General features: G+C 38.4%; 1 protein-coding gene across 6 annotated transcripts in view; it reads right to left on the bottom strand.

Annotated features, from left to right (window-relative positions):
- NPTN (neuroplastin) overlaps positions 1-27,074 on the bottom strand; it is a 73,831-nt gene extending 46,757 nt beyond the window's left edge. For 3 of the 6 annotated variants that reach the window (XR_009263972.1, XR_009263974.1, XM_058737106.1), the window contains exon 1: positions 26,696-26,941. Coding sequence is in view for 1 of the 6 variants with exons in the window: in XM_058737106.1 (XP_058593089.1) it covers positions 26,696-26,786 (91 nt within the window). In the remaining 5 variants the exon portion in view is untranslated. The other 3 variants (XR_009263973.1, XR_009263970.1, XR_009263971.1) reach the window with 3 other exon arrangements.
- Positions 27,075-27,736: the final 662 nt, after the last annotated feature.

Raw genomic sequence — 27,736 nt, 5'->3', positions numbered from 1 at the left:
AGTTTGTTTAAAAAAAATGTAAATGAACTTTGTTCCTAAAGAGAGCTCAACCTTGAAGACATGACACAGAAAAATAATCAAAATACAGTAAACTGATAATGGTTACTTCTATAACAGATGTACAAAAGACAACAGGAACATACAAGAAATAACTAATTTTGCTGTAGGACAGGGCTGATACATGCACAGAAAACGTATGCATGTCAAAGTCTAGCCTTATCAGCTGTGTAGAAAGGAGAGATGGTTTGCTCTAGGCAAGAGGAAACAGTTGCAAGCACAAGGTTAAGAAGTGGCAGAACTGTTCTAGGTTCAGCTGAAAAAATTCAACTTTGAGTGCTTTTACATGCCAAGCACCTGTTAAGTACTCATGCTGCTCAGAAAAAATAAGATAGTCTGTAACCTCAAGACCTCACAATTGAGGGAGAATGACAAGCATCCTGCAGGCTAAGGCCTGGGCTTCTTTCCACAGAACAAGCAGTGTGACCAATCTGGTGGCAGTATGAAGGATAGATCAGAAAAAAAAAAAAAAAGGAGCTAGGAAACTCCTTCAATAATCCAAATGAAAAATGAGTCTGAACTAATTAAGAGTAGCTGTAGAAATGGTGAAAAGGTGATGGATGTGACAAATGTTTAAGGGAATGGGTCAACTGAAATTGTTGGCCACCGGGTGGAGAGTGATACTGTAAATGGAATAAAGGAAGACGAACCAAGAGTTGGCTTTGGAGACACATACAGGATAAGCTATGCTGGTGAGTGAGATGTTCAGATGTAGTTAAAAATATGGATCTGTTATTCAGGAGAGAGGTGGAGGCTGGAAATACGCACTTGGGAATTATCAGCTTAGATGGAAGTTGAAGCCAAGGGAGGAGATGAGATCACTCAGGGAGGATGAAAAAGGAACTGAGAATGGAACTTTCTACATAATTACACTTCTTTCCAAATGATTCACCACTGAATGCAATGCACTTTTGCTAGGATAAAATATACCAAAATAGGAATTAATTCCCTTCCTTTATCTGGACAACACTTCTAATAACATCAGGTAAATAATGTATTATTCTGCTTTGGAAGATGTAAAAGAAGGGTCTTCTCATGTTGTTGCTATTAATGACTCGGATACAAGGCACAGGATCCATGCCAGAAGCTCCCAAAGCAACACTAGACTTTCCTTGAGTACAGTGCCTAATGCTATTTATTCACCTTTATAAAGAATCCTTAACCTTTCATAAAAACAGCACCCATTTGGTTCCAAAGATTATCTTGAGAAACAATTTTTCTTGGGATAAAGCTAATACTTAATCCCAACCAAATTTTCTCAACTTTTAAAAAGGAAAATGTATGGAATCTCAGCCTGAAGCCCAAGATTAGACTCTCACCCTGCATGCACTCCACAGTAAAGTACTGAAAACAAAACCAATATGCCACATACCAAATGAATCTAGAGGGGAAAACAAAACAAAACAAAACAAAACAAAACAGGAATGTAGCTCCTATTTTCATGAAGTGCTGCAATGTTTATGTTCGTTTTCTCACCTTCTGGCCCTCTTCAATATTTCTATAAAGACTAACCAGATATGAATTCGGAAAATAAAGACAGTAACACACAGGCAAATGACCACGACAGATTCTCCACTTCAACAATGGCATGAAATGGGCAATTTCCTTCCCCAATCTAGGCTCCAATGGTCTCTCAACTTAAAAAAACTGAGGATATTCAATAAAACTATGTTGTGTCTTATTTTGAATTTTTAAAAATGAGTTATGAAATGAGACAAATTTGACTCCTTCACCTATTTTACTGAAATTGCAAACTTTCCTACTACTTAAGTCATGACAGTGGCAAAATTATATGGTGAGATTACACAACAGAGACTAAGGAATATTTGGTATTACACACTTCATGGAGATCTGTATTTCTCTCCAAATTCTCAACAACTGACATAATTATAGTTCACTCCTGAAATTTCACTTGCATCCCCAAAAGGGGCATATAATATGAAGAAAGTTTTAAGCAGGGAAAATCATTCTTAAAGCAAATAAACAATTTCACCCCCACTAAATGGGAATATAACATACATTCAATCTGCTGTTAAAAGAATTAAGATCCTACTTGTGGAATTTAGTAAGCCTACTTATAAAGAGACTATCAAGAACACTTTCTTAAAATTAAATATACTCCAGACAATGAAATATTATTCAGTGCTAAAAAGAAATGAGCTATGAAGCCATGAAAAGACATGGAGGAAACTTAATTGCATATTACGAAGTGAAAAAGCCAATCTGAAAAGGTTATATACTGTATGATTCCAACTATATGTCACTCTAAAAAAAGGCAAAACTATGGAGACAGTAAAAAGATCAGTGGTTGCCAGGGGCTAAGGGACCAGGGGAAAATGAACAGGTGGAACACAGAGGACTTTTAGTACTGTGAAACTATTTTCTATGATACTATAATAGCGGATACAGGTCATTTCATGTCTCAAAACTCCTAGAATGGACAACATTGAGAATGAACTCTAATGTAAACTATGGACTTTGAGTGATAATGTGGTATCGATGTGGGTTCACAAATTGCCACAAATGCACCACTCTGATAGGAATGGGGTATTAGTGGAGAAGGCTGTAGGTGTGGGTAAGGGCAGGGGATATATGGTATTTCTCTGTACCTTTTTGCTCAATTTTGCTGTGAACCTAAACTGCTCCAAAAACTAAAGTCCAAAAAATACTTATAACCACGTGCTAAGATTTATTTGCCCTTGGGATTGAGTACCTGATTTCAGATAATTTTTTTTTAAATGACACATAATGGGCACCTGGGTGGCTCAGTCAGTTAAGTGTCCAGCTGTGGTTCAGGTCATGATCTGGCAGTTTGGGCTCTGTGCTGACAGCTCAGAGCCGGAGCCTGCTTCAGATTCTGTCTCCCTCTCTCTCTCCCCTCCTACCCGTGCTCTGACTCTCTCTCTCAAAAATAAACATTAAAAAAAATATTTTTAATAAAAATAAAAATCAGACATAAATGCAAAATTATCTTTGAGCAATGAAAATTCAGTTTAACCCAGACAAGCTAAGTAATATCCACCAGTCTTGTGTTTCTGATGCAAGCACAAACACATAGGGCTCTTTTCTAGTCTATAAATCGTCAGCCTTGAGATCACCCAGACTTCCACAAGACTGTCTTTATCAATGGCCTCCTAACTCCACTAAACAAATATCTCAGCTTAGGGAAAAAACATATTACCCAAAACAAGACATTTCATACACCTTCATCATATTAAAGTACACAAGGCAGATATCATGCTCATGAGTAAGGCAACCACATAATTTATTATCTAAACCAGGACACTTTTTAAAAAAAAATTTTTTTTTAATGTTTATTTATTCTTGAGAATGAACATGAGTGGGGGAGGGGCAGAGAGAGAGAGGGAGACACAGAATCCGAAGCAGGCTCCTGGCTCCGAGCTGTTGGCACAGACACCGACACAGGGTTCAAACTCACAAACGATGAGATCATGACCTGAGCCAAAGTTGGACACTTTACCAATTGAACCACCCAGGCGCCCCTAAACCAGGACACTTTTAAAAGTGAAAGGGATGCTATGAATAATTGTGATGGGGCAATAGTCACCAACTGAGAATTATGGTTACCCCACTAATGGGGAACCTGGAGGTTGTACAGTGTAAAATCAAGCAATTAGAATGGAGCTATATAGATTAAAACTCCAGGTCAATTAACTTTCAATTCTAAATACAGTGTATTTGTGATTTACAAACTTTTCCCAAGAACTCTAAGCAATAATTTTCCAAGAACCCCTTTGACTGTTAAAACAACGATGTCTCAAATTTAAGTATATCTAGTCCTACAAAGCACCTCCAAATTCCTGGATTCCCACCCCGCCCCCCAATCAAAACTGATAAGTCCTCAACCCTATTCCTCTACATTCAATATTATTTGGTAGCTATACCACCCTTGGCTAAGATAATTTCCCTACTAACCATATAAAGTATGCATATATATCCAAGCTCTACTGCCTTGGTTTCAAATGACAGTATACAAAGATCAATGAACTCTAATATCTGCAAAAGGTAGTTCCCTACTTGGTAGTCTGAGAGTACTATCTTATCTAGTAAAATTAGAAACCCTGGTACAAAACAGGCCAAGATTATGTAGGCTAGCACTGACTCTTTCAAATGTATTATTAGGTGCTTTCTGATACTGTTTCAGAAATGAATATCAATTTCGCAGTAATAAAATGCTAGACATACCAATTTAAATTGTGACTAAGAAAAGTTATAATAATGTAAAGAAATCGTTCCATTTGAGAATATAGATGTTTCATCCGAAACCTTAGTTCACTTGTGTATATAATCATAAGATTGGAATGGATGATTTGTAAAGTCTTTTCTAATGTAACAGCTAATATTCTGTAAATCTGCATATTATTAATGGTCAATAAATTGAAATACAGTATTCTCTGAATCCATGAAGATGCATAAAGCAATACTGTGCTTGAGAGTATATTTTAACAGATTATGAATTATTTGAAAACCAGAACAGGTCTATAATTTTGTATCCCCACAATGGCTTGCTGCACATATTATAGTCAATAACACCTGTTAAAAGAATGGTGAGAAATACAATTCTCATTAACAGAGGATTAAGGGTAAAACGCTTTTGTCAAATTTCAACCTATTAAAAACTTAATAGTGTACTAGTAATTAGTATGTTAACGAGTAGTACAATAAATGAAACCATATTTCTTAAATTAGTGGAGTTTTTCACAAAATCAATCATATTTCTGAGTATTGACAGAATCATAAATTCTAGAAAACTCGACTATGGTATGTTTGAATTTACCACAGATGCCCCTAGAAGTTACTGTCATTAAAAACAAAAAAAAGGGGGGGGGGGGGGGAATCCGTAATGACTGTTTTCTTGCCATGCATCCATATCCATTAATCCTAACAAGCAAGGGAATAAAAACTGAGTTAAAAAAATTTTTTTAACATTTATTTATTATTTTGAGAGACAGAGCACAAGCAGGGGAGGGGCAGGGAGAAGGAGACAGATAATCTAAAGCAAGCTCCAGTCTCTAAACTGTCAGCACAGAGCCCAACACAGGGCTCGAACTTACAAACTGTGAGATCATGACCTGAGCTGAAGTCAGAGGGTTAACCGACTGAGCCACCCAGGCACCCCCAAAATTTGAACTTAAATAGACTTTTGAGATTTTACTTTAACAGTTGGAATTCAGCTTTCCCATTCTTTTCCAAATTAGGTAATGATGTTGCCCATCATCCATCCCAAAAGAGAAGGAAATTCAGATTTCCCTGTAAACCTCCCAGAATCAAAAACAAACAGCCTAGAAATTTCTTCTTTGGAAAGATAATCTTTAAGAAAGTCCTCTATGGAGGAAAGGGCAGAAAGCAGGACATTTTCTAACTATTCTTTAAAAAAAAAAAAAAAAAATTCTAAGGGCATCTGGGTGGCTTAGGTCATGATCTCATGGTCCATGGGTTCAAGCCCCGCATCAGGCTCTGTGCTGCCCGCTCAGAGCCTGGAGCCTGCTTCGGATTCTGTGTTTCCCTCTCTCTCTCTGCCCTCTCCTACTCGTGCTCTGTCTCTCTCTCTCTCAAAAATAAACATTAAAAATAATTTAAAAAAATAATAATTAGGGGCGCCTGGGTGGCTCAGTCGGTTGAGCGTCCGACTTTGGCTCAGGTCATGATCTCACAGTCCATGAGTTCAAGCCCCACGTCAGGCTCTGTGCTGACAGCTCAGAGCCTGGAGCCTGTTTCAGCTTCTGTGTCTCCCTCTCTCTTTAACCTTCCCCCATTCATGCTCTGTCTCTCTCTGTCTCAAAAATAAATAAACGTTAAAAAAAATTAAAAAATAATAATTTAAAAAAATTCTAAAAAGACAGTAACAGTTAACTGAATGTCTCTGAAAACAAATTTATTATAACAGCACCTAACCTTTACTGATCACTTATATATGTCAAGCATAGTGAAGTGTATATTATACAATCTCATTACATTAAAATACGGCCTATTCCTTGAGGTTGTTATTGCCATTCTACAGATAGGCAGAGGCAGGATGCAGATGCTAGCAGTTATGATTCCGGAGTTCAAAACACTACACTGTTCTGCCTCACTGACAGCAAGACTTTATTACAGACAACCAGACTAAATAATATCCTATATGCATTATGTGAACCAAAAACATTTTATCTCAGAATGACTATTGCACAGTGTGTTCTACTTCTTTTTCACCACTATTACCAGTTCAGGCCTTTTTCAGTATACATCTATCCCCAATTACCTAAGTTACCTATACAAAAATTCTACGTGTGCCTATGAATTTAAAAGGTCTTTGGCATTCCCAACTGTGACATATTGTTTTAAGCTCGTGTTCCTAGCTAGTAAACTGGTACTTAGTGGTAGATTTCTAGTTCTTATTGGCAGATTGCCAAGGTGGTTCTAAAACCACACATACCCTGAAGATTTTCCTCCCACGGAGGGATGAAAACGAACGGCACTTTGAATCCTTTTCCAGGCAGGGACTTAACAGCGTGGCTCTGCACTCTTCTATCTTGTGCATATTCTTGGATTTCAAAACTCAATGCATATGACAAGCAGGTCTTTCTCACAAAAAGTCTGACAAATCTTGCAATAAAAATTATTTTAACAATTATTTTAACATTTTGCACAGGATGACTATCTTTGTGCTATTTTATAGATCCTGCCTTAAAGAGATCATCATTTCCTTTGGTCTTATGTCAACCACAGACAAATCTATTAGTATAAATACTTTAATCACTGACTTTGCCAAGTATCTACAGGACCTCGCCCAGGCAGCTATAAGACTGAGCAAGTAGATCACGAACTAAAGGTAAGATACATCCTTGTGCAAAAACTTCAGTAGTAGGTCCACAAAGAGGTCACCCATTTCATCAATTTTAAAATTCTGCTCCTCCAACCCTAAGGATTCTGGGGAACAATTAGGAATCTCCCTCTCCCCCTAAACAACTCTACTTGGGATTCTACTTGATTTTTAAATGAAAAAAAAAATTTTTTTTTTCAGCTGCTAAAAGTTGAAAACTTAGGGGCACCTGGGTGGCTCAGTCAGTTGAGCATCTGACTCTTGATTTCAGCTCAGGTCATGATCTTGCGATTCGTGAGATTGAGTCCCGTGTCAGGCTCCCTGCTGACAGAGCAGAGCCTGCTTGGGATTCTCTCTCCCTCTCCCTCTCCCTCTCCCTCTCCCTCTCTCTCTCTCTCTCTCTCTCTCTCTCTGCCCCTCCTCATCTCATGCACAGGCTCTCTCCTTCTCTCACAAAACAAACAAACATTTTTAAAAAGTTGAAAACTTAAATCTAATTCTTGCCCCAATCTACAACTTAACATATACCATGGTCCAAAGAGGCTCTAATTCAAGTGCAGCACCCTTACTAGAATCCAAATCTTCTGAATCCTATTCACTAATATTTTATCCACTACAATCTGCTCCCTCCTTGATTCCTCAGGAAATCCCAAAATTCAGGCAACAATTCAAATCTGTTCTCTCCTTTCATAATTATTTATTTGTACTCTAATCATCTTGTTTCAGGTCTTCAGTATCTCATACCTCCAAGATTAAGTAGTACCCCTCCACCACCACAATGAGGTTATATTACTTACCTAGTCTCCCAAACACCAGCAAAATATTGCCACTTCTCTTGAAAAGGACAGCAAAATTGTATCCAGAACGCTTTCACTAGAAACTAGCAGAGTTGTCCCAGGAATCAGCCACATGGCTAAGATATTAAATGTGTGAACATTCAAGATTTCAGCCAAAAAAAAAAAAAAAAAAACATGCCCCAAGATAAAAATACAATAATATATTGTTCTTTTCCATTTAATAAAGCTTTTTTCCCTATTTGAAATGAAAAAGGCCCTCTCAGTGGGCCAGTTTCAGGTATCAAGAATTCAGTCATCATCAATGTAATTCCCTTCAGTGACAATGAGTAACAACAGATGTATTCTAAAGGCTCCATACACTTAATAAATAAAAATATCTATCATTCCAATTACCATAGTCAATAAAGGAAGGCTATAAATACCAAGATAAATTATATCATAATTAATACTACTAGAGCTTTACAGTCTATAAATTATGTTTACATAGAACAAACTTTGTAAGGATACCCAACAGACTACTAACAGTGCTTGTTCCTGGAGAGTGGGAATTAAGGCATAAAAGGAGGAACTTTAATATTTTACCTTATACACCTGGGTATTATTTGAAACTACCATGTAAGCAAGTCCTTTCATAATTTTTTAATCCAGTAACTATCCCCTTTTTTCAAAAACTTAAATGAAGTAACTCCACATCAAAATGGTTAACTAGTATCCAAGGCAGGAAGGTTTATCCTCCCTGTCTGCTAATATTCCCTCCTGTAGTAAATTATATCCATTCTTTGAAAATTCAACCCAATGAAAACTTCATTATATTTTAGGTAGAGATAGCTGACAAGTTTTATGTATCTGGTTACCTCAGGCTCTCCTAGTTACTATGGGGCCTGTTAAGTTTTTCCAGTGGTGTATTTTGAGAGTTTAAGACTTGATACAATTCTTGAGCTGTTTCAGTGACAAATGGATACTGTTGCAGAATGGTAAAGTGATACTCTAAGACGCTACTGAAAACACATTCCCATTGTTTCTTTCCCATTCTGACTTTAAAGCTGCTAAAATATACATACCTGTTACTGAAATAAATACAAATGCTAGCCATCTCATACTTCTACTGGTAATTTCTCAATTTTCACTATAGTTTAGTGTTGTCTCTAAAGTAAGAATTACTACTCCATACACTCTAGTGTTTTTTTTTCTTTAGTGAACATCAAAGTTTGCCCTTTCGTCCTACAGCTGTAAAATCTGATTACCCCTAGCACCACCCCCATCCCATAATTGAATTTTAATGTCTGCCTGCCAAAGGATAGCAAATTATATGCTCTATAGGCAGACATTTCAGAATGTTTCATGTGCACTTCACAGTAAGTGGTAGCTTTGCAGGGAAGCACTAAAATTTGCCAGCCCACAGTAAGCACCTCATAGTTCATAATCAATATTCATTACTAGCCACCTGCCTGGAATTCTTTCTCTCTTTATGTCCTCACTTCTATAAGGAATTAACTTCCTTTGTGCTAGTCCTCGAAGACTAGCTGAGCAGTTTCTGGAAAATATGGACATTATAACCCTGTGGGAATTAAAAGATTTTAAGAGCATGTTAGAAAAATCTCCATCACATAAAGAAAATCATTAAACAGCTGTTAGGAAAAGCAAAAATACCCAGAAGTCACAATATGCAAACACTCCGGCTCAAAAACATGAGTCAATTAAACTAAACTTTGCATATGACAAGTACAATTGAATTTGCCACCCCTCTGCCTCAAAGATATTCAAATAAAACAGAACAAAGAATTTAAAAGTGCCAAAAGTTTGCCTAGAAACAATGGAAGATACCAGAATGGGCAAGACCAGATAGGTATGGGTAAGAACTAAAATTAAGATAGAAAAAAAAAAAAAATAGGAAAAAAAGCAACATCTGTTGTTACTCATTGTCACTGAAGGGAATTACATTGATGATGACTGAATTCTTGATACCTGAAATTGGCCCACTGAGAGGGCCTTTTTCATTCCAAATAAGAAAAAAAAAGGACTTTAAAAAATTATATGTATACTGTATGTATACTATATATTTTATATATATTTCTTGGTCTTACACATATATGTATATACACACATATATGTATATACATACACACACATGTGTATATACATATATATACATACATATACATACATATATATATATATATATACACATATATATAAAGCACAGAGCTCTTAAAAATGACTCTAAATCATATTGTGGAGGAAAACAAAGATGAACAACAGAATTCTGAGGATGGGAATAAAGGAATAAAGCACACATTTCTTGTATTGCCTTAATCATTGAGGTATGTCTTAATGCCTAAAGTTAAAAAGAAAAAAAACTTCATGCTGCTAAAGTATGAAAACAAGATGTACAGCAAGATCTACATGCTTTTAAAGCATTTTACAAGAACAAAGAAAATGTGGAACCTTTAAAGCATTCAATGCACAACTGGAAGAAAGTCATACATGTGAGTTTCCTAGTGAAAATTATGTTGCTAAATTTCTCACTCAAGCAACAACTATAAAAATATGTCACTACTATGGCATAATCTAATTTTGAAGGTGCAATAAAGTGTTGTAGTATTAGCAATATCGTTACTTCAAAATTAAATAGCACTGCTAAATAAACATAATTGCTAAGCTAAAATTGAAAGCTAACCAAAAGACACTGATCTACCGGAATAGTTTGGAATTAGCAATGTTTAGTGTTATAAGCATCAAGCTCCAAATACCTTAAATGGTTGATAGGTTGTGTGTTAGCCGAAAACTTTCATTTTAATTACTTCCTTGTTTTTATTAAAAATAAGGGACTAATATCCCCATATTAGAGATTTCAAATTTCATAATCATTTCACTATAAAACACAGCTAGCTTTGAGATTAAAAAGTAAACCAAGATAACTGAAAGGGTATTAGTGACAGAAAAGGTTATTCAGCACATATCTTGTGTCAAGTATCATGCTAAGTGATTACATATGCAATCTCATCCCAACCACCACTGTGTATATGAGGTGTCTGTTATTCCTAGTTAACAGATAAGGAAACGGGGATTAAGAGAACTGCCAAAAATCAGGACTCCAATCCAATGTCTCAGGCTTCAAAACTCCTAATATAATCCTTTGGTAAAGGGCATGCAAAACGGGGTCCAGCGACAGTTTTATTTGACCAGTACAGTATTTTTAGAGGTCCAACTTGCAGTGTTTTCAGTCCAAGCATGTATTGCAGTTTAGCAAGCAGTACTTGCCTCGCTCCTGCAATAACTGAATTTGCAACCCCTGCTTTCATGCATATTAACAAAAAGAGGGGCGCCTGGGGTGACTTAGTTGGTTAAGCATCAGACTTTGGCTCAGGTCATGATCTCATGGTTTATGAGTTGGAGCCCTGCTCGGTTTCTGTGCTGACGGCTCAGAGCCTCCAGCCTGCTTTGGATTCTGTGTCGCCTTCTCTCTCGGCCCCTCCCCTACTTGCACTGTGTCTCTCTCTCAAAAATGAATAAACATTAAAAAAAAATTTAATGCATGTTAACAAAATGAATAAAAACAAGTGAACAGCTGCTCTCCTTGCCTTTCCATTCCTAGAATAGTGTGGCTTTGACCAATGGTTGTCCTGGGGACTAGGTACTATAATCCTCTAGCAGAGGATATTTACAAGTGGAGGGAATCATGGAGATATTTTCAACAGAGATTGCTCTGCCTTTTATGGAGCATTTTGGAAATCTGTGGGTGTATTTTTGATTGATACATGATTGAGATGGTACTACTAGCCTCTAGTAGGCCAAGTCCAGGGATCCTCAATATCCCACAAAGTAGGAATGTCTTGCACAACAAAGAGTTGTCCCCCTCTCCCTACACAACTTTCAAATGACATTCAAGATGAAAACCTTGCTCTGAGTCTAGAAACTCTGTTTTAAATATAACACAAAGTAAAAAACAATAAACAAATATTTACATGACTTTAATCATCATTCAATTTTCCAGGAATGCAATTACTACATAAAGTGAGGATAAACTGGACTTTGTTTCATTTGAAACTTCACCAAAACTTGTTCACTTTCTCAGAAAATGACACTGTCAATAGCAATGCCACCTGTGGTATCTGAATCACCTTTACAAAGCAGGACTATATCAGCCTGCGTTTGGAGCTATCACATTCTTGGTTTTTCTACATAAGAATATAAATGGCAGGCTACCTCACTGCCTTCCTATGCAGCCATGCCTGAACATTCAGACTGAAATAAGTATTTTAAGTTATATTCTCCTTTACATTACATTTATGGAATTACATATTTTTTTTCTTGATGTGTAGGAAGCTTAAAACATCTATGAAGTTCATGGAGGATAGCAAAGGAGAGTTAGGAAAATGTGTTAAAAATGAGGACACAAAATATACTTTACTTTCTGTCATCTATCTAGGGGAAGGAATGAATAGGGATGAGGCATAACAGGGTGTCCCTGTAACCAGATTTAACATGAGATGACAGCAGTACAGGGAAGCACACTTCAAAGACTATAAAATTTTAGTATCAGGCTTCCCTAGCAGAGGGAGGATGATTCAGTCAAAAGGCTAGTCTGCTGACAACCAACTAAAATGCACATTCTAGGGGCACCTGGGTAGCTCAGTCAGTTGAGTGTCCGACTCTTGATTTCAGCTTAGGTCATGATCCCAGGGTGGTGGGATCAAGCCCTACATCGTGGAGCCTGCTTGGGATTTTCTCTCTCCCTCTGCCCCTCCCCTGTTCACAAGTGCACATGCTCTCTCTCTAATAAATAAGAAACAAACAAATAAAATGCACATTCAAATAAAATAAAATGCATATTCTAAAATATAGTCATCATTTGTCAGAAAAACCAACCTTGAATTAATCTTGCCCTTCTCATTAGTACTTTATTTTCCTCTTCAATTTCCTATGAACCACCAGGGTTGCAGTTAACCTATAAGGGTAAATACTCTTATAAAGGACAAGGTCCTATATAACTGAATACTACACATGCATGCCACTTTACAATATAGCAGTCTATAAAGCAGTTTCCTGCACATCATTTAATCTAATGAAAATCCTATAGATTAAGTATTATACCAACTTAAAAAATAGAAACCATAGCAACTAAAATGCAAACAGGAATTCAAGTCTACTGCCAAGTGCAGTGCTTTTTCTACTTAACCACAATGTCCCACAAAAATAACATTTTAGGGGCGCCTGGGTGGCGCAGTCGGTTAAGCGTCCGACTTCAGCCAGGTCATGATCTCGCGCTCCGTGAGTTCGAGCCCCGCGTCAGGCTCTGGGCTGATGGCTCGGAGCCTGGAGCCTGTTTCCGATTCTGCGTCTCCCTCTCTCTCTGCCCCTCCCCCGTTCATGCTCTGTCTCTCTCTGTCCCAAAAATAAATAAAAAACATTAAAAAAATTTTTTTTTTAAAAAATAACATTTTAAACATAGTTTTTATTTACATTTTACATTCACAGGGAGGAAAGAATCTATCAGTTTATCCTGTAATATGGTCTCCAACTGAATTTAGGCATCAAATTTAAACTATATTAATTTTCTATTGTCATAAAAACCATGAATTATTTTTAACACTTCTTAAGACTGCATTAAATAGATTTCAAATAAATGCATAAGTATAATTATGATTATGTTTTATGCTACTTTATATCATTCACCCTGGAACCTCTTACATTGTTCAATTCTTGTTATTTTTATAGCCACCTCACCCCAGCCCACATCAAAAGGACAGAAAGTAAAATCTCTTATACCGAACTATTAATACATAGTGACACACCTCTGGTCAAACACCTTATAATTAAAGTTCACAAAACCATGATTTTTCTTAGTATTAAAATTTAACTGTAGGGGTGCCTGGGTGGCTCAGTCAGTTAAGGCATCCGACTTCAACTCAGGTCATGATCTCACGGTTCATGGGTTTGACCCCTGTGTCAGGCTCTGTGCCAACAGCTTAGAGCCTGGAGGCTGCTTCGGATTCTATGTATCTCTCTCTCTCTCTCTCTCTCTCTCTCTGCTCTCTGCTCCTCCCCCATTTGTGCACTCTCGCTCACTCACTCTCTCTCTCAAAAATAAACATTTTTTTAAAAATAGATAAATAAAATAAAATTTAACTGTAAAGAAATCATATCCCTAGACTGCAGAGCTAACACCTACTTTCTGACTCTTTACATCAGGTGGCTATAATTCAGCAAGTGAAAATTATTCTGAGCCCACTAGGAGGAAAAGGGTGTGTCATATCTTCATTTATACTCTTCTTCCACACCAATAACGCAAATACATTCCAAGCCCCTGAGCAAAAATCTGAAGGACAATCTTTGAACTAATAACCTCAGAATCATCTTTGTCATATACCCTCAGGCAATAGTGCCCCAAATTTTAAAATATTTTTAGGTAAGAAGAGAGGAATTGCTAAAAAAAAAATCTAACTTGAGACCTTCTGCTCACATCCTTCCTGAAAATAGCTTCAATTTTTAGACAATAAAAAACATATTCTATCAAATATAACAGAACTGAAGAACATATATAGAAATGTGATGGAACAAAAAAAAAAAAAAAAAAAACCTACCCTAAACTATCTTCTCATACACAATTTGCAATATAAAACAACTTGGGTCACATTAAATCTACTTTAAAAAGATTTGTTTTGGGGGCCCCTGGGTGGCTCAGTAGGTTAAGCATACAACTCTCTTGGTTGCTGCTCAGCTTACAGTCTCACAGTTCATGAGTTTGAGCCCCACATCAAATCCCCTGCTTGGGATTCTCTCTCCCTCTCTGCTCCTCCCCTGCGTGCTCTTTCTCTCTTTCAAAATAAATAAACTTAAAAAAAAAAAAAAAGATTTCAAACTCACCAAATTACAAGACTCTTTGTCACTTAAGTTCTAAATGGAAAACCAAAATGGGGGTGGAAAAAGACATTCTTCTACTGTTTAACAAATAAAATAACAAATAAAAATTTCTCATTGTTTATCTGAAATTCAAATATAACTGACATCTTGCATTTTATCTGGCAACCCTACACTCTGAACTAATTAAAGTGAGCTCCCACCTCTACCAAAGTATTACAGCACCAGCTCCCACTCAAAGAACAAGGGAAGGCTTCTATGCAGAACTTTGACCAACGAAGTCTTAATGAGAGTCTGTAAGTGCTCTTTTCTGTTGATAAGTCTTTCTTAATAGCTGACATTTACCATATAAAAGACAAAGCCTAATTTCTAAGAGCCAAAGGTTAAACTTTTACTAGGTTCCATGCAGTCTAGTGAATGAACTCTTCTGAAGCTTATGCTTCCAAGTGTAAAACAAACTGGAAAAGTTTCATTGTATAGGTTTTTGATAACTAAACAAAAAAAGCTGTTTATGAAGGTTATAATAAAGAGAATCCCATTTTCAGCGTTACAGGTAGATCCTAAAAGGTACTTTAGGGGTACCTGGGAGGCTTAGTCGATCGAGCATCTGACTCTTGATTTTTTTCCCCTTTTCCTCCTTTTCTCCTTTTTTTAAAATTTAAATCCAAGTTAGTTAACATATAGTGTAATAATGATTTCAGGAAAAGAATTTAGTGATTCATCACTTCCATATAACATCCAGTGCTCATCCCAACAAGTGCCCTCCTGAATGCCCCAAGCCCCTTTAGCCCATCCCCCTACCCAACAAACACCCCACCAGCAACCCACACTTTGTTCTCTGTATTTAAGAATCTCTAATGGTTTGTCTGCCTGTTTTTATCTTATTTTTACTTCCGTTCACCTGTGTTCATCTGTTTTCTTAAATTCCACATGAGTGAAATGTTTTTTTCTTTCTCTGACTTTTTTCATTTAGCATGATACACTCTAGTTCCATGCACATTGTCGCAAATGGCAAGATTTCAGTCTTTTTGATCGCTGCTGACTCTTGATTTTGGCTTAGGACAGTCCCAGGGTCATGGGATTGAGCCTTCGCTGGGCTCTGAGCTGAGCGTGGAGCCTGCTTGGGATTCTTTCTCTCTCTCCCTCTCCCTGAAAGATTTTTTTTAATGTATTAAAAAGTTACCTTAAAAAAAAAAAAAAAGCTACTTTAGTGGATTTCAAAATTAGTCTACCATTTTTCTTGAATTCATAATCACAGAACTTTAGTGTTGGAAACAAACTAATTCTGACCCTTAGAAACTTCTGGACATCCCATTTCATTTTATATTCATTTCCATAAAGGTTTTTTCTTCTATTATTGAGCTCCTAAGCAAGTACTAGATATAACAGAAAGAGATCCTCCCTTTTGTTTTATGAGGTCCCTCCCAATCAGCTCTTTGTCCTACTTATAATGGCTCTGACAATGAGTAAGTGCAAATAACTATTCTTCTGCAAGTTTCATTAAAATCTTAATACTAAACCTATACTTTTCTTCCTTGTGCTCTAGGCCACCGCTCTTTCATACAGCCCATCCATCTTTGGAGACTGCCTAATTCCCTTACTTCATTTACACCGCTACCTTGAAGGTATTAATAGATAATCATATCCCCCCTAGTGCTCCCTTTTCCTAAATTTAGATCCCTCAGGATTTTTCCCTAAGTCTTAAGCTACCATCAATGTAGAATTATTTGGGGGCGCCTGGGTGGCTCAGTCGGTTAAGCGGCCAATTTCGGCTCAGGTCATGATCTCACGGTCCGTGAGTTCGAGCCCCGCGTCAGGCTCTGTGCTGACAGCTCAGAGCCTGGAGCCTGTTTCAGATTCTGTGTCTCCCTCTCTCTGACCCTCCCCCGTTCATGCTCTGTCTCTCTCTGTCTCAAAAATAAATAAACGTTAAAAAAAATTTTATAAAAAAAATGTAGAATTATTTGCATTTCACCTTAAATGTGGAAAGTGTTCATAATTATTTGAAGTTCTATCCTAGTAAGAAAACAGTAATACTGTTAGTAGTTCCATAATTTTGATATGTGATCACTAGGTTACTTGTCTAAGGGTAATTCAATGACAGCTCCCAGCAAGTTATCTGAAACCTCTTTATAGCTGCTTTTTTCCAGGTAGCAGTTTCCTGGTTTGCATTAAGACCATTTATTTCATCTTCCTTGGTGAATGATTTGATGTTCAACATTAACAAATACAATTTCAATGCTGAAGCTACTATGCCATTTTTTCCCAGTTGTTCCACAATGGTTTCCAACCTGCTAAACTTAAATTAAAAATGAAAAATCCTAAATTAAATGTAACATATTCCTTCAATCTATGGACTGAGAAGTATTTCAGTGGTGCCTCTGGCTCCATCAGTAGAGCCTATGATTCTTGATCTCAGGGTTGTGAGTTCAAGCCCCAAGTTGGGTATAGAGATTACTTTAAAAATAAGGTCTTTGGAAGGAAGGGAGGAAGGGAGGGAAAAAGAGAGTATTCCAATAGTTGCCAAAACACAACAAAGGACATATTGTTGCCTTTTTTTCCTCTAAGCAATGTCTAAAAATAAGAAAACAAACGTGCCACTCTAGGATCTTAAACATGAAAGGCTAATGATTCTTCTGTGATGCTTCTTTCTTTTTCCCTCCCTTCCTCTGGCCAGTGCTCAAGTCATTCTGGACTCACCAGCAAAGTGCCTCAGACAACAGCATCAGAGTAAGCATTTAGCTCTGAGTAAATTAAACAGGTAGAGCTACCAGCCCTCTACTCAACCAATAATTCGAAGGCAGGGGTTACAGAATAAGGAACGTAAGTTCTAATTTAAAAGGACAACTAAACATACTACAAAACTTATGTTTTGCTTATGATATTCAAATTACTGTAGCTTCCTCTATGTCCCAAATCCAAATAGGGAAAACAAAAACCAATATTATACAAGTAATGGCTAATGTATTAATTCAACAATGCTGTATTTTCCTCTTTAATAGTGACCAGTAACAGTACATGTTGATACTACTGACAGATACGTTGTGAAAATCTTTACTATGTTTATAAAAATCATCAGATTGTTCCAGACTAACATGGCATATAACAAATAAAAACAAAACAACCCAATACTACTCCATACTAGAAAAGGCTGTTTTTCAAACAGGAGTCTCACCATCCATTAATGAACTACGGATCCAGCCAGGTCACAATAGTTTTCTTCATATACATTGCAGAGTGCAGACACTGCTGTACAAAATGTTACATATTTATGCATCTACTTAGTCACAAATAAAATCTATTTCTCCATCTGGGTCACAGACTAAAGTGTGAAAGTCTTTTTCTAAAGAGCTTTTATATTTTTAGAATCATTTCAACATAATGTGAACCAAATTGTTTCTATTTTACTAATAATACAAGCTAATGTCTACTAAGTGTATTTCAGCAACTAGAAAATTTAATTTGTAATGTTAATTATCAGGTTATTTTAAAATTAATAAGCAGCAAGGATGTAGTTGATAACACTTGAAACTAGATAAGTATATGGGAGATTATTACATTACTCGCTATGTTTGAAATTCTAACAAAAACATTTTTTAAAAAGCAAGGAAATGGACATACCTAACAAATACAAAGAGGTATAATGAATAAACATATAAATTGAGACTTTTGAGGGGTGCCTGGGTGGCTCAGTCGGCTAAGCGTCTGACTTCGGCTCAGGTCATGAACTCATGGTCTGTGAGTCTGAGCCCCACGTCGGGCTCTGTGCTGACAGCTCAGAGCCTGGAGCCTGCTTCAGATTCTGTCTCCCTCTCTCTCTGCCCCTCCCCTGCTCACGCTCTGCCCCCCTCTCTCTCTCAAAAATAAATAAACATTAAAAAAATTTGAGACTCTTCAACACACTGTTTCTAAGGACTATCTATCTAGGAACTTCCTCAGATTTAATTCCAAGAATAGTTCGATTGTCTTGTTCAACTATAATGGAAAGGGTTAGAGATCTTAAAAAAAAAAAAAAAAAAAAAAAAAAATACTAAGAGACAGGAGAAATGAAGTCATAAATAGAAAACAAACCTGCTCAAAGGAGAACACAATTATTTAGTGTGCCTCATTTTCTCTTCATGGCCTCCACAATAGCCAACTATTTTTTTTTTTTTAAGTTTATTTTTTGAGAGAGAAACAGAGCATGAGTTTGGGGGGGGGGGGGCGGTTAGGAGGTTGGAGGACAGGGGGTGAAAGAGAGGGAGACATAGAATCCAAAGCAGGCTCCAGACTCTGAGCTGTCAGCACAGAGCCTGACGCGGGGCTTGAACCCATGGACAGCGAGATCACGACCTGAGCCTAAGTCTGATGCTTAACCTACTGAGCCACCCTGGCGCCCCAGTCAACTACTTTTCAACCAACAGAAAGAACACAAAATATCTACCTACCTGGCAGTGATTTTCATTTCTTAAAATGTTTAACTCACACTGGCAATTTTCCCAGTGAGTTTAATATAAGATCTCTATTACACCATTCTGCCTTCCTTGAAACAAAAACTACAAACATTGTCTGAAGTAGGTTTACAGGCAGTTGGGATTTCAAAGCAGCATATGCCTCAAAGTCAATTTTTCTTATTTCCAAAAAGTAAGTTTCTAAAAACTTATTAAAATAAAGTATTCTCTCCCTCGGGCCTCTAAGTTATAAGGTCAATAGAACTGTGTAATTTTAGAACTGGAAGGGAATTTAGACATCATCTAGTCAAAGTGGTTTTCAAATGCTGTATCAGGAAGAAAAGAAGAATCAATGTCCTAACAATTTATCTACACAAGTACACTCTTTTTACTGTATCATACTGCATAAGGAACATTTCGCCTTGTTAATATTCTACCAGAAAAGGACTTGACCTTTTGTCTTGTACAGTATTTTATATTTAATCACTTTTAGAATGTGAGTATACATTTGAATATGATTTAAACTACTGGTACATTTTGGAACTTAATGTTTTCTGATAATAGAATCTTACATAATATATAGAACCCTGACACTTTCAGAGTGATTTCACATTGTCTCATTTATATTTCACTGTCTAGTCACTTTGAAGTGATACTTGGGTGTAACAACAATATAAACCAAGCTAAAACAGAAAGAAGCAAAGCATATCTAAACTGATATACTTCTGGAAAATACCATAAAACACACCATAAGCTTCTAGTAATTAAGATTATCTGGAAAGAAAGCCAGTCTTAAAACATTCCGTAATTGTTTTCAGAGATGCAAAATACCATTCACAACTTTTTAGTATAAGTAACTTAACACAAGATTATTTCCATCAAAGCTGACCACAATCTGTTTTAATGAAAAGATAGGACTGGGTTTTTAAAATCCGAAACATAACAAAAATAAGAAACAAAAAAAACCAACAAGTGGGTGAGGAACATCAAATATGTCTCCCACTAATTTACTGTATGCAAATACTTAAGAAATTCTTTAAACCCCATTTCTACACAGATAGACCAATTAAAAGTTATGAGCAATGAAAACAAAAAAAAGTTATGAGCAATTAGGTAAAATTAACCTCAAGTTAATTAGGTTTGATTAACAAATGTATCTTTGTGTGTACATAAAAACAGACAAAAGTTAGAACTACTTTCAGTTTTAGGTAACACAGTAAATTAGAATTAAATAGGTACAAATCTGGACTCCTCCTAAACTGAATAAATTCTTGAAAAACAGATAATGTTTTACCTAGAAATAATGTTTTTTCGTAAGATTGCTGCAATGTCACTTTAAACTCAGTGAGAAGCATGTATTATATATTATATAATCTCACAAACAAGTTTAAAAATGCATTGTCTAAGGTGCTTAAAATTAAACTCCATGTCATCAGGGGCACCTGGGTGGCTCAGTAGGTTGAGCATCTGACTTCGGCTCAGGCCATGATCTCACCATCTGTGAGTTCAAGCCCTGCGTCAGGCTCTGTGCTGACAGCTCAGAGCCTGAAGCCCGCTTCTGATTCTGTGTTTCCCTCTCTCTCAGAGTGCCCCTTCCCCTTTCACACACTGTCTCTCTCTGAAATAAAAAACGTAAAAAAAAAAAAAAAAAAAAAAAAAAACTCCACATCATCAGTGGTAGTTTTAACAATTCATGTAAAACAATACAGTAATGTTTTATTTAAAGAGGCACACTGAAAGTCACAGGAGGTGATTTCGCACCATTTAAAAAAAAATTTTTTTTTTGATGTTTACTTTTGAAGGAGAGAGAGAGCGTGAGGGAGGAGGGGCAGAGAGAGAGAGAGACACACACACACAGAATCTGTAGCAGGCTCTAGGCTCTGAGCTGTCAGCACAGAGCCCTATGCCAGGCTCAAACCCGTAAACCATGAAATCATGACCTGAGGCGAAGTAGGAGGCCACCTACTGAGCTACCCAGGTGCCCCTGCATCATTAAAAAAAAAATTTTTTTTAATGTTAATTTAGAGAGAGAGAGAGAGAGAGAGAGAGAGAGAGAGAGAGAGAGAGAGAGAATATGAGCGGGGGAGGAGCAGAGAGAGAGGGAGACACAGAATGCAAACCAGGCTCCAGGCTCCGAGCTGTCAGCACAGAGCCCGACCTCACAGACAGCGAGATCATGACCTGAGCCGAACGAAGTCAGGACGCTCAACTGACTGAGCCACTCAGTAGTTCCGCTTCATTTTTTGTTGTTGTTGATGTGTGAGTTTACTTTAGAAGTTCCTGCTCTATTCTTTCTGACAGATTCTATTTTTCCAGATGCTTCTCAAATGAATATTTATTCCTCAGTCTTACATCTTACTTTTCTCCTTGTACTTCTGCAGCTTTTCCCTTTCTCTTACAACGTCATTCTCTATGTCTGATCCTGTCCAGACTGTGCTCTCACTGTAACCAAACTGAACAGATGTAGAAAATTCACAGAATTCACCTCTTCCAAAACTTCTTTGCACAATTTTACCCAAAGTTTTATTGAACATCTCCTGTATTTTATCCAACATAGTCATTCACTGTGTTTTTACATACTTCACATTTGTATAGATTATTAGCTACTCGTTACCTTCCCAAATTGTCTTGCAAACAAAAACCTTTACATAGATCCAGCAAGTATCAGATTTTACATATACCTTACTTTGAAAAAGTAGCTCAAACTAAGTAAATGAGAAAGTGTTCAAATTGTCACAGCACTTATTTGACCACATCTGTTCATCTTTGCAGACCCAGTTTAACAATTAACTTTTATTTTAAAAAAGAAAAAGACAATACAGTAACATTTTGCCTTTTACTAATGTCTAAAAATATGCTCCACTAGAGAAAACATTTCATATCAAAATTGTATTTAGAAAAAGAACGGGATTCCTTCAAGACATAACAGTCTAATTCCTCATGAAAATTTGTATAATTCGAAGTCAAGAGTGTAATGATCTTCGATCTTAATTTTTGGCCAATGTTTGGACTATGGAGCACATTTATATTTAAAGACTTTTATTTCCTTTTGTTGTTTTAAACCTTGGAGTATTAGCAGGTCAGCTCTGTTAAGTCTCACAACACAAAAACCCCATCTGCATCTCTTTCCAAGTTGAATCTAGTAACGTTGAAAAACAAAAACTTAAGAGCACAGGACCAATCCTGACGTAGTAACAGGGCCTTTCCACCCCAGACCCAGGACCAATTTCTCTTGCCTCAGTGCTCCGTGATATCAGCAGTGACCCTTCTGTCAGTTGCCTAAGAGACTAGAGGCTTATAATCTCTTCAGGAAATGCTTTATTGCAAAGCAAACTATTTCTTCTGGTCATTTAAAATCTTATTTGGATTAATTATGTTAAGATGTGTTGCTTGATATCTGGCATGTCTTTTGTGCCACAGCTGCTCTAGGTACATCTGTCTTCTGTAGCCCATTTAAGTTCACCCAAAGAAGAGATGCACAATCAATAGTGAATATATGTCTAAAAATGTACTTGGAGAGAAAACTGCCAAACCATTGAAGCAAACAGCACTTGACAGAAAAGAAAAAGATTTGTGAATCATCTATTTCAAATACTGGCATTGCTACAAATCACAATGTTCACAACTACCCAGTATCACCCAAGCAAAATAGTTTCTTAAAGTTTAGCTCATTAATAATAAAATTCAAGGGGTGCCGGGGTGGCTCAGTCAGTTGAGCATCTGACTTCGGCTCAGGTCATGATCTCATGGTCTGCGAGTTTGAGCCCCGCATCGGGCTCTGTGCTGACAGCACAGAGGCTGGAGCCTGCTTCAGATTCTGTCTCCCTGTCTCTCTTCCCCTCCCCCGTTCATGCTCTGTCTCTCTCTCTCTCTCAAAAGTAAATAAACATTTAAAAAGTTAAAAAAAAAAATAACAATAAAATTCATTAGGCTCCTTATTTTCTCCCACTGAGCAGTGTTAATTATCCAATTTCATATTTTCAGTATGAGTATATTAATTACACCGTTACACTCCATTCCACATTCTTTCATCAGTTAACATCTCCAACACTCCTACCGTGTGCCAGGCACTACATTCAACTTCTCTTTTTCACAATGGGATTCTATGAAAAACTTCTAGATTCTATCTAGCCCATATGAAAAGATACTTCGTTCACTGAAAGAGAAAGGCATGAAATCTCCCTGACAATGAAATGGAAATACAAACTTCCTCACTAGAATTTGCAACTGCAGAGGCAGCGCAGCTGGTCACTTAAAGTTATATAAGCTCAAGCGCAAATCTCTCCATTGTGGGCCTTCAAAATGGCCTGCTTTGCTTTATTCAAGATAGTGAACAGTATTAACTAACAAGTGGTTCAACATATACATGAGGAAAAATAATAATGCTACTTTTTAAAGGACAACAGTAACAGCTAACACTATAGTGAGCACTTAGTACATATAGTACTGTTATACTACATAATATAGCATATGGCACATACAGTAACATATATTACATATAGTAAAAATTCACTCTATTAAAACTCACTCTCTATATGCCAGGTAGAAATCTAAGTACTTTATGGCCATTACCTCATTTAATCTTTGCATCATTCCCTAGGAGACTGACATTATTATAAATTCCAAATTACAGATGATAAAACTGATATTTGGAAGTATTAAGCACTTTATTCAGAATCACTTAGCTAAAAGGGCTGGCCTCAAACACAAGTCTATCAGGATCCAAAGTCTGTTCTTGATCACCATATAATAACGCTTGGCTTACGCTCATTCAATTTTAATTGTCTAAGGTTCTTGAATGTCTTATCAAAAAAGTTACTTTTTTTGAGGAATTTAATTTTTTTTCAAGTTTTTATTTAAATTCTAGTTAGCTAACATATATGATTCCTCACTTACTTATAACAACCAGTGCTCATTACAAGTGCCCTCCTTAATACCCATCACCCATTTAGCCCATTCCCCACCTTTAAAACAAGTTTCTTCCTTTAAAATGAATTACAACTTTCTTGATACATACAAAAAAACCAACACCGTAACTAAGGATTTTAATTTAAACTGTGGTCCTACCAAGTCTAAATATTTGGATGAGAAACAAAGTCTACCTGAATGAAAGCCTTGAGTCTCTATGGTAATGGGTCACAGAGGTGAGAAGTAAGAGACCTTGCAGGTCCAAATTTTTCATTTTCAGGATAATGAAAGAGACTTTTTGAAAAACATTTATACTCAGTCTAAACTACCACATACTTAATCCAGAAACACTCAGGTGTTTTTTTCCCTAAGTCATCATTTTAAACAAATAATCTAACATTTTGATATCATACAGAGCATGGTATCCATTTCTGATGCACTATGTAAGAAAACAAACTCCATAACAAGAGGTCAGACTATTGCAGGGCTATTACCAGTTGAAAGCATGAATCTTATAAGACATGTTATAGAAAACTATAAAATGGCATCCTTACCTATATGGACTCAAACTCAAAAAAACAGCCATTTTTTTCTTTTAAATTTACATTCATTTGGGTCAGGAACAAGCTCAGCTCCACTTCACCAGTCATGTCATATGACTGAATTCAAGCTCATTTCAAGGAAAAGCTGCACTATGCTGTATTTAGAACACATTGCTGAGAATAGCCAGTTGAGTCTTTGGTAGGCCTATCCAAAAACCTTGCTTTAGTTGCTAAGAAACTACAATTTCACCGTATTATAAATCATTGAAAGAAGCCAAGCCACAGCACAGAGATTAAACACGTTAAGATCAACAATCTGTCACCTATTGTGCCAAATGAAACCATGTTGTTTCCACACATCAAATAGGTAAGGTGAAACTAGTATTAGGCTCCTTTAAGGCACATTGTTAACACAGACTAAAAACTGATGACACAAATCAGACTTCCATAGCGGCCTCATGCTTTGGAGGAAATCGAAAACTACCCAACAGACTTCACATATTCAATGCTAGAGACAGAAGAATATTTCCTCGCTGACCCCTGCAGTGATAATTCAAGGCGGTGAAGCATACATAAGATTTGATTAGTGCAATCTGTTACAACACTTACATTTAACGGATAATGGGTTTTCAATCCTTTATTGATGCATTTTCATTGTAATCTTCAGCATTTAAGCCCAGACTCTCCTTAGAATCCTTAACTCCGCTGGCTCTTTTTTTTTTTAAATGAGCCAATTTTTTTTTTCATTTTCATTAAAAAAAAAATTGAAAACCATTACATCTCAACTATTCTAACAAGAGTAATTTTAAATTGTTCTAGCATAATGAAGACACTGAGGAATTAGCAAAAGTAATTTATAGTTCACTCTCTAGTACTGACTTCTCATAAATTCTTTCCTATAAAAATACTTTAAAGGCTGTTTCCACGAGAGCAGAAACTAGTTCACAGTACTTTTCACCGGTGAAAGATCAATTCAGCAGCTGGATTGCAACACATGTCCTCACCAGTCAGAATTCTCTGTCCAGATCCCCCATCACGGGGATTCCTCACGATTTCTCTCCATCTTCTCTGAAGAGCTTCAGCTTAAAACCGAATTGTTTCCACCATCCCCTGCACGCATCTCAGGAACTACTTGTATGTTCCTCAGAAATAATGTCTGCTCTTCCTCGAAACTTTTAGATCTTAAAAACCCACTTCCTCCATCGCCTGGTCTTCAGGCGGATTCAGTCCCACCAGGGCAGTTCCAGTTACGTGTCCCTGCCTTCCCAAAGGCCTAACCAGTGTCCTCCAGCACTCGCCACAACTCCGCTCCTCCCATCCCTAATATATCCTCCACACTGCACACCAACATTACACCCCCGGCTTCCTGTATTTTACTCCCTTCCCTTATTTTCTGCCTTCGCCTCACCCCCATCTCTCTACCCAGGCACCTTTACTGCTCTAATAAATATTCCCCCTGCCTCAGTTTCAACCCTTTCTCCCCATCCTCTGCTCATTTTTCCTCTCCTTATTTAGACACTCCTTTTTGCTCTCCCAACCACTACCCCAGAATGCCCAACACTCCACCCTCCTTAGCAAACCCAGCCCTCTTCCCCCATCTCGTTGAGAGCCCCAGCTGCTTCTCTTTCCAGATCCCTTACTGCAGTCAACCCACTACCTTAGCATTCCACCTACCTTCCCTCCACCTCCTTATCCAAGGTTCCCCGAGTCTTTGCCCCTCCTTGGGGCTCTAGTACTCTGCTCAGTATTCTTCAGGACTCCCCTCCCCCCCCCCCAAAGTCTCCCTTATTTTTTTAAGGATGTCGCCGGTCTCGCGGGGCTCCGGTAGAATCCCAAATGACCCCAGTGACCGGGACCCCCCGCTCTCTTGGGCAGCCTGACACCACTCTCGTCGCCTTAACCACAAATACCTGTTTTCCACCTCCTTCTTTAAAAGCTGCGCCCCCTCCCCATCCGCCCCCGCTACTCCAGCTCCTCACGTCGGCTTCCTGGGTGTCCCCTCCCTGACTCGGAGCGACGAGCCCCAAGATGCGGAGCCTCTAAGTCTGCAACACCTCAGGCTCCTAACGGACGCCCCCACCTCTCGGACCGGAGCCTCGGTTCTCACACCCGCGCCTCTTGGAACTCCAGACCGGCATCTCCTCTCGGGTCCGCAGCCCCTCAGATTCGACCGGCCCTCTTCCCCTTGCTCCGGCACCTCCTCGGGCCCGGGACGGCCTGCTCGGGTCGCCGGCGTCTCTCAGCCCCCGCCCGGCCCGCCCCCGGCGCCCCACTTACCGTTCTGAGCGGCGCCTGGCCCTGGGAGGAGGGAGCCGGAGACCAGCAACAGAGAGAGGGCCAGGGCGCTGGGCAGCGACGAGCCCGACATCCTCCCTGCGGAAGACCGAACAGCGAATGGGCCGGGGCCGGGGCCGGAGCCGGGGCCGGGGAAGGGAGGGGAGGGAGGGAGGGGGCGGGCGAGTGCGCGAAGGAGTGAGCGAGGGAGGCAGCAACAGCTAGGCTCCGTCCTTCTCCGTCCTCCTCCTACCGCCGCAGCGCCCAAGCCTCGCGAGATCTTCACTCCGGGCCGTGGGCGGCTAAGGAGCAACGGCGGCAAGGCTCGCGAGAAGAAGCGGCCTCGTCTGTGTTGCTGCCGCCCCTCACACTCTGCGTCCCGCCCCTGCGGAGGCTGATTGGCCTAGAGCGGGATGGGTCACGTGCCAACGGCGCTTCTGGCCACGTGACGGAGAGAGGCGGGGCTCCTCCACTCCCTTGGCCCTGAGGAACCGAGTAGTGTGCTTGCAGCTTACCTTCTGTGAAACGGGAGCGCCCATAAATAAGAGGAAGCTTTGGGGACACAATGTATTTCCTCCTCTCATCCTGCTTTTCATTTCTTGGAGCTCTTGGCCGCAGAATTTGATGCACCACCGCCTTTTTTACGCCTTCCTCTCATTGTCTCCAATCCAAGTCCTGTTATTTCTTCTTTCTGGTCGTTGACCTTAGACCCCTACAGGCATCTGGCTCCAACCTCCCTCCTTCACCTTATGTTTTAATTTTCCAGGCATAGTGATGTCTTCCCGGTGCCCGATACTACCTTGTCTTTCCTGCCTCTCGTGCTCCCGCCGCTTGAAATGTCCTCCTTTTCTGCGCTTCTCCTCCTCCTCCTCCCCGATTTTGACCTTATTTTGGTTTCATAGAATCTCTGGGCCTGAAGTTCAACTAGCCTAATAGCGCATCCATAGACACTAAATTCTACAAGGAAGTCATCATATATTAACTTGCATGAAGAATCTTCAGAAGCATTTTTATGCAGCGAACACTTATTGAGTACCTGCTGGG

The sequence above is a fragment of the Neofelis nebulosa genome, chromosome 7 (assembly GCF_028018385.1).
Source record: "Neofelis nebulosa isolate mNeoNeb1 chromosome 7, mNeoNeb1.pri, whole genome shotgun sequence".
NCBI lineage: Eukaryota > Metazoa > Chordata > Mammalia > Carnivora > Felidae > Neofelis > Neofelis nebulosa.
Note: the sequence above shows the minus strand (reverse complement) of the source record. Positions and strands in the feature narration are given on the sequence as shown.